The 8,640-nt window shown below is 38.6% G+C and overlaps 1 protein-coding gene across 1 annotated transcript; it reads right to left on the reverse strand.

Moving 5' to 3' along the window:
* Window positions 1-1,387: 1,387 nt before the first annotated feature.
* LOC117960966 (ras and Rab interactor 2-like) lies at window positions 1,388-7,869 on the reverse strand. The gene is made up of 3 exons (XM_034899298.1): window positions 7,564-7,869; window positions 5,309-5,420; window positions 1,388-1,470 (listed from the first exon to the last, which is right to left on the reverse strand). Exons 1-3 carry the CDS (start codon window positions 7,720-7,722, stop codon window positions 1,394-1,396), a joined length of 348 nt encoding a protein of 115 aa, XP_034755189.1. The 5' UTR covers window positions 7,723-7,869; the 3' UTR covers window positions 1,388-1,393.
* Window positions 7,870-8,640: the final 771 nt, after the last annotated feature.

The following is an 8,640-nucleotide window of genomic DNA, read 5'->3' on the forward strand; positions in this document are numbered from 1 at the left end:
ATATTTCAAAACATGTGTGAGTCACTGTTTTAAAAAAAAGGAGCATGGCGTAGCCTGGGTGTGTGGTGTATGTTGGACCAGACAGCCGGAGGTTAAAATATGCCCGCTGCTCTCCTCCCTGTGGGTCTTTTACAAACTTACAAAGTTCTCAGTCAAGCAAACCCAAGTCCCTACAGCTTAACATTTTACCTACTGATTTGTGAAGGTATAACAATTATAGTGTACGTGCAATTAAGGGAAGTCAATGTCTGTCTTGTACCAGTGCACCAGGATAAAAACAATCATTATCAGGAGCTGATGTTAACTACTAAAGTGTTAATAAGTGGAGACAGTTGCAGGGTTTGCTGGTGCCAGGTAACAGTCTTACCCTCTCCACAGTACAATGGAGAGGGTAAAGGCAAATAAATTATTAATTAACGCCAGACTATTGATGTAAATGTCTGTGATACAATAATGTTAGAAATAAAACTACCCTTGCATCTCAAGGATTGCATTACATTTCATGGGACTAGCTTTGCAGCATCGGTGGAATTTTACTGCTCACGTTAGTATTCCTAACATTTAGTGCACTGGCACCAACGAATGTTTGCACCGGTTCTCTACGGCATCTCCATCGGGTGCTGTCTCTACGGACGCTCTTTCTCTTTCTGCCTTTTTAGCATCAATCTCTATTAGTTCTTCATCTGTGTATGGTCATTAAGGTACGGTTTGTTGGATAAAAAAAAAAAGACCATTCCCTCCAATATTATGAATTACATCTGTTCTGTCCTCACATTTATTAAGAATTATTTTTAATCATGTTAATATAAGTTAATTTGATGTGGCACGCAGCATGTTTACATTTCACTAACTTGTAATAGTAGTAGAAGAAGTTGGCTAGAGGAAACATGGCGCATCTCCGAGTTGGACCATTTATTTTCCCCAATGCCCACAACAGCATTAGCTGTAAGTTTATTACTTATTTCTGTCATTACTTAACCTGCATTCTTCGTGTAGCTGTAGAATCAGTGAACCTTGTTGATTCATTCGTCATTGAATTTATGTTATCAATCAATGCTATTCTGATTTTAATGCTAGTGCCATAGCTACTTGCTGTACTAAGCTTCTGTATTTTTTTTTGGTTTAGTTTTCACTCGTCAGTTTCACCTGCCTAAAGTCAATACATAAAAGATGAAAGGCGCAATCATCATCCTGGTTCTTAAATTCAAATTTGGCTTGCTGTTAAACTATGTCAATGTACTGGAAGTACATTCCCAATTCGTAATCACAATTTTGGTCCAAATAATCCCAATTAGATAATTTCCTCATATCGAGCAACCTAATGTACATGAAACATACTGTATAGGTGAACATGGATCACATCAGTGATCATGAGTATTTCGGACTGAGGAACTCACCTGCTGATGCAGCAGAAAGCCACCAGACGGAAAAGGTCTGCAAAGCTCAGGCCTGATCCCACCAAAGAGAAAGCTGTAGGAGCACAGAACAACAAAATGATGAACACAGAAAACTATCAAAGGAAAATCATTAAAAACAAAAAAAAAGCTTAGTCAAAACAGCTCCATAATTAAATGGACTGTTCTTATATAGCGTTTTTCTAGTCTTAATGACTACTCAAAGTGCTTTTACATAGTACAGGAACCATTCACACACATTCAAACACTGTGGCCGAGGCTGCCGTACAAGGTGCCACCTGCTCATCAGGTAAACACTCACACACCGAAGACACAGGATCAGGGGAAACTCGGGATTCAATGTCTGGCCCAAGGACACTTTAACATGGGACTGCAGGGCCAGGGATCCAACCACCAACCTTCTGATTGGCAGGCAACTGGTCCACCAGATAGCCATCCCAATTAACTACTCATATATTTATATAACTATTTCATTTGATCAAAGAAATTCTGTGATTTTGGACATAACCTTGAGCTCTTAGGATATAAAACCCTGCATATTCCACATGCATCATGTTTTAACTTATTTTACTGGCAAAAGGCGAAGAGGATAGCTGAGAAACAACACAACAACCAGAGCAAATTGACAGAATGACAGAGGCGCTAACCACTTTCTCCATGTGGACTCAAATTGTTGCGTAATGCATTTGAAAGAGATAATGTGTACACAGAACAGTTGTGAGGAGGAAACTTATATAACTTGTCAGCAATTCAATAGTAAAAACATTTTTTGCTATGGGCACACAGTTCCGAATGTTTACAGTCATGCCTACTGGCACTGTGCTCAGTGTTTTCTGAAAATGGACAGAGATAACTGGCATTTCTGTGAGTTCTAAGATAAGGAGTGTGGAATTTTATCAGTCATAAAATGGAATTTTTTGCAGGTATGTCTCTACATTACATTTGAATACAAAGGTTGATTCAAATGGTTGAATAGGGAGAAGGATGCGGAAACAGTGAGAGAAGAATACAAGTTTACACTTTAGAGTGAATGACAAGTGGATTAAAGCCAAACATACTGCAGTTCTAGATGGGAGCAGGCCCACAACTTAGAACTCTTTTTATCACAGGGGCGGATGTGGCTCAGTGGTAGAGCGGTTCCCTGCCAATCGGAAGTTTGGTGGTTCGATCCCCGCCCCTGCAGTCATTGTCGAAGTGTCCTTGGGCAAGACACTGAACCCTGAGTTGCCCCCGGTGCTGCGCATTGGAGTGTGAATGTGTGTGAATGTTTATCTGATGAGCAGGTGGCACCTTGTACGGCAGCCCCGGCCACAGTGTATGAATGTGTGTGAATGGTGAATGTTTCCTGTAGATGTAAAAGCGCTTTGAGCAGTTGTTAAGACTGGAAAAGCGCTATATAAATACAGCACATTTACATCTGAAATCTCCACTGAGCTCTGATTATCACACTACAGTTCAAATATTATCATCTGTAATTGAAAGATTTATAATTATTTTTATCTGGCAAAATCCAGTCAAAGAACTACTAATAAAAAACCTGGCTCTTGGTTGGCGGCACATGCTACGCGACCGGTTGGGTAGGAACGGTTGGAGCGTTTTTCAGACCTAAAGGTGTAAACCAAGGTTTACATTTCTGCTACATTGTATACAATTGATCCGGTCAGTTTTGGTTTCCCATTGCAAGCACACTAAAGAACACTACGTTGTATACTTTTATTCTACAGTCATCACATTGGGAGCTGCGTCTGGTTCATAGACTGACGCGCACCTGTCAATTCTGCGACAGCCTTTTTGAATGAACAGATAAAAATGATTGATGATTTTTGGCCGCAATTGTCCATGTCCAACATGTTCCACCTCCAGGGTTGTTCCAGTGCTGCCTGAAATTCCACCGGATGTCGGACATTCTCAACTACGATGACTATTTATGAGCACTTTGATTAACTGTCCCTCAGGTCTCTGCAGGGTAAATCCAGACAGCTAGCTAGACTATATGTCCAATCTGAGTTTTCTATTGCACAACTAAAACTACTTTTGAATGTAAACATGTTCCTTTAAAACAAATCCCTTCCCGAGGCTATTTAACAGTTTAAAGAAATGCCAATAAACCAGGGCACGATTTTCTCCCATCCCAAAATGCAATGTGGGTTAGTCCAACCCTCCTCCGCTGTGCTGTGGAGGGAAGTCTGGCAATGCAAGACTATGGCTGCTATAATAATATTTTTATAAACAAATCTCCTATAGTAATCACTTGTTTCCCCTCTTTTCTCAGAACATATTTGAAAAGACTCGAAGTTGTCGGGCCAAATGTAATTTGCAGCACTATTTAAATGATCTATAGTGTATGGTCTAAAGTGCAAGGCGCAAGTGCATTTAAAGCATGTCCAAGTACACTTTCGCTTTGTTCTCTTCAGGTGATAAGAGAGACATCACAGACTCTTCAGTCTACACTTTTTACCAGTCATCAGCAAGAAAAAAAAGAAAAAAAAAGGGGAAAGGGCCATAAAGGCTGTAGTGGGCGGTGATTTACACTAACGCCGCATACTCTCACTAGGTAAGCATTGGGAAATTCCAGTATGGTGCCAAAGTGTCAGCACACACAGGTAAAGGAAGAATGAACTACACATTCAGAGCATTGAGCTGTCTGTTCAAAGCTTCAGGAAAATCCCTGTTTTTTAGGTAATTGAAAAAAGAACAGAACAAAGAAGAAAAGAACAGGGGATTTAGTGATTTACTAATTTAGATAGAGGGGATGGATGAGGAAGAAGTCTGTAGAAAAGGGAAGATCCCTGGTCACCAAACATCTCACAGACAGATGTACAGTATATTGAAGCCGCTGACACATTAGATGGAGATAACACACTAACTCTGGAACAATGAATCAGGAGGAATTACTGTACAGACAACAAAAGGTTAATACAATAAAAACCAAGGGTACCAATACCATTGCTTGAACCTGTATGTTATTTATTGTCTATGATGCTTTTGCAAAGTAATTACATTCTGGGTGGTATGACTGTATTAGAAGTTGAGTTACTTTCAGCAAATCTTTGTTGCTGCAATGCATGTCCATATTTGCTGTCAGTTTCACCAAACAGGACCTTCATCATTTTGATAAAATTGATTTTACGACAAAATAGTTTTATTTCGGTGACAACCTCTTCCTTTCATTCCGTTTTCTAATAGTTTGTGTTGGATGAGGACTTAGAAACCTGCATGGCAGCTTAATCAGTGGTGGAATGTAACTAAGTACATTTACTCAAGTATTGTACTTAAGTACCAATTTCGGGTACTTGTACTTTACTTGAGTTTTTTCTTTTCATGCCACTTTCTACTTCTACTCCTCTACATTTCAGAGAGAAATATTGTACTTTTTACTCCACTGCATTCTTCTGAAACAAGTTACTTTACATATTAAGATTTGTGCACAAACACATGTAGTTCATAAAATACAATGTTTTGTATAAGTCAAACTACCAAACAAAATAACAGCCTACAAGTCCAGATGAAATGATTAGCCGATTAAACACTCAGCCGCTTGACCAAACTGTTTTGATTGTTTCCAGCTTCTCAAATGTGAGGATTTTTTTTCTTATTGAGTACTTTTACTTTTTGATACTTTAAGTACATGTTCCTGATGATACAACATCATTTTTAACTTTAGTAACATTTTTAATGCTGGACTTTTATTTGTAACGGTATTGTAACGGGGCTGAGACACAGGTGCACATTAGGGCAGGGACAGTTAATCACTAAGGCGGGGAAATATACAGGACATGACCGTAAAAAAGAAAAAAGAAGGATCTGAATACTTCTTTTACCCCTGAGCTTCATGCTTATTAAGTGTTACACACACACACACACACACACACACTGGGTTCCCACAATCTTACTGTACTGGCTCTCCTTGACAGGGAAGTCTTTCACAGGAACTGCAGATTCTTTGTCCATGCGTAGAGATATTACTTTCCTCTGCAAGCTAGTTGACTTCCTCACCACAAATGTCTGCAGGCCAGGGGAGGAGAAATGCAATCAAAAACATATACTGAACTGTGACATTCTTTATAAAGTTATGCTGACTCAAGTGTACTTTTGAGAGATTAATGTCATAGTGGTTTTGTCTGTGCACATCCCTGCATGTTAAAGACGACAGGCCTCAGTTGGGAAAAGGTTATGTCATGTACGTTCCATGCACCTATCACGATTTATCAATAAGAAAAAATACAGAGTGCTCCTGGTTGTACAGTAGTAAACACATGGATGCAAATAGCTCTTGGGCCCCATTCTGACCTTGTTTTAAAATCTGATCTGAGTGATGGGATCACAAGTGGACAGCTCTTCTGTAGTTACATGTATTCCCACTTAGCGGTAGATTGTGTCTCCACATGTGTCTAGAGTGACCACTTGTGATCCAATCACTCAGATCGGATTTTACTACCAGGTGGAAACGGGGTGTTGAATTCAATCTTGTCACCAATAGTAAAAGGGAAGACACTAGTGCTTACTTTTTTGGTACAGTATTAGGGGACCACTAAGGTCTATATAAAAGCATCCAAAAAGCACCATGTAATGGGACCTTTCAACTCTGGTGAATTACTGACGACTATGGTTAACTGCTCCTCAGATCTCTGCAAGGTAAATCCAGACAGCTAGCTAGATTATTTGTCCAATCTGAGTTTTCTGTTGCATAAATAACAACTTTTGAACGTACACTCGTTCCACTAAAAAAAGTTCCTTCCCGGGGCTATTTTGCAGTGGCACGGTGGCTCTGTCCGGTGCTTAGTACTGCCCAAGGTTTAAAGAAATGCCAATAAATCAGAGCACGTTTTTCTCCCAACTCGGAATGCTGTGGGGACTAGCCAGACCCTCCTGCGCAGGGCTGTAGAGGAAGATCTGGCAATGAGAGACTATGATTGCTAATATAGACAACTAAGGGCCAGTAGGCTAAATTACACAAGCATATCACATAATACACATACCACAGGTGGGCTATGTGGAAAAGAAAAATTAATAGTCACAGTAGTAAGTATAAATGAAGCGGTTGGCACAAATTAAAAGGAGCTGGCTGGATTCAATTTCACTGGAATGTTATTTTAGATGATTTAATTTGACAATTAATTTGCATGTTATGCCTAAAAAAGACTGCTAAACATTGGATTGTATACTGTATAGGGCTGAGTGATATGGAGAAAATTAGATAATGCAATATTCTTAATATCCTAATATGTACTAATACCTCAATGTTGATATTTTGGCAAGATTATAGGGTTGAAAATTGATACACTGACAAAATATCTCAACAATGAGATTTAAGATAAATATTCTTCAGTTATGTAGATATAATGACAAAGTAGTTAAGGGCAAAAATAGCAGAAGAGCTAGCATAGTCTGGTAACAGAAAATTACATTACTGTAATGCAGCCTTTAAAACCAGGAAAAAAGTTGAGCCATTTTCGATATTAGGACAATATCTAGTCTCATATCCCAATATCAATTTAATGTCAATCTCTTGCCCAGCCCTAATACCGTACATAATAGACTCTCTAAATTTTTTGTTTAGGTGATCAAACGGTGCATCCGTCATCACTACAGCCCTACCCATCATATACGGTTCTGTTGTCTTCTATTCACAAACACACAAATGCATGCTTATCCACTCAAATGAACCTATGCATTGGGTGACTTGTAGGGGTAGGGGAAAAAACGATACATCATAGTATTGCGAGACTGTACCTATACCTGGACATTGATATCAGCCTTTTATAATAGAAATTGCACATGAGAATTTAACGATTTGGTACTAGAATAATAAAATCAACCGCTTTTAAAAACAGATGTTTACAAACTTTTCCTTGGGGGACATCATTTGAAGTTTAAGAAAAAGGTCATCAATAATATCATATTGTGACATAAGTATCATGATAATATCGTCTCATGTGGCCTCTGGTGATTCCCACCCCTACTGACTCTGCAGTTATTTTCAAGACTGCACTTTGTCTCATACTTTGCTAAGTACATAAAACAGTTACACTTTTGTTGGACTGTGTTAAAGATGAGTTAATTGGTGGCAATGATTTTGGAGGCTGTAGTAAAATGATTGTTTCAACAGTGTGGATACAAGGAGTCCCAGTGGCTGCTGTTCCCTTACCCCAGTGGGTTGGCTCTGTAGTATATGTATGGCATCCTGGTGGCTGAGGCCCAGCTGGAGCCACACAGCATGCGTTTGCACAAGTCTGTCCAGAACACTGAGCCGCCGATGCAGGGAATCATAGCCCGAATCTCTGGCTCCGGCCAAACCCGCTCCCATCCCGGCACAGGGGGAAGCCTGCAGGAAGAGACCTCCCACCTCTTCACCTAGTCTGATAACAAGATCAAACAAATATGAAATATATGCTACAGAAACTGTGTCTTGGAAAAGAATTTACCAGAAATGTGCACTAAGATTCCAGCAAAGATATGCACAAGAAAATATGCAATATGCAATAATATCGTTAAATATTGTGATAACCATATTACTTGCAATAAATAAACAGTTAAAGTGAACTCAGTTTGGCATTTCTTTCACTATTCTGCTGAAAATAAACAAAGTGCTTGTCGAATTTAAAACAAAGGAATCTAAATCATTCAACAAACTTATAGTGAACAAATTGAACATTGATTTGAATATAAAAAGGCACTACTGACAAAACTATAGCAGTTATATTATAAGTGCGGTTTAGTTTTTTAAGATTTTTTTTAAACAAATATTTATAACAAAAAATCTTTAAAACATATATATATATATACATACATACATACATACATACATACATATATATATATATACATATATATACATACATATATATACATAAATATACATATATACATATATACAGATATATATATATATTGGCATCAACTAACACAAAAAATCTCTAAGTGCCTTTCGCGTTATGTTGCAGCCTTTCACAATATGTTTATGGCGGCAGTTGATATTGCAATGATGATTATAAAAAGAAATAAGTTGAAGAAAAAAAATTATATCTCGTGCAGCCCTAATGGGCATGGTCTGAATTCAACTTGACATTATTCGCATAAGAATCTTCTTTTCAAGGATTTTATTGTATTATCATCAGAAGATTTTCTGGGATCTCTGTAAGATGTAAGACTCACGGGACAAAGCGCGCACACACACACACACACACACACACACACACACACACACACACACACACACTCACAC

This window comes from Etheostoma cragini, chromosome 17 (genome assembly GCF_013103735.1).
Source record: "Etheostoma cragini isolate CJK2018 chromosome 17, CSU_Ecrag_1.0, whole genome shotgun sequence".
Classification (NCBI taxonomy): Eukaryota; Metazoa; Chordata; class Actinopteri; order Perciformes; family Percidae; genus Etheostoma; species Etheostoma cragini.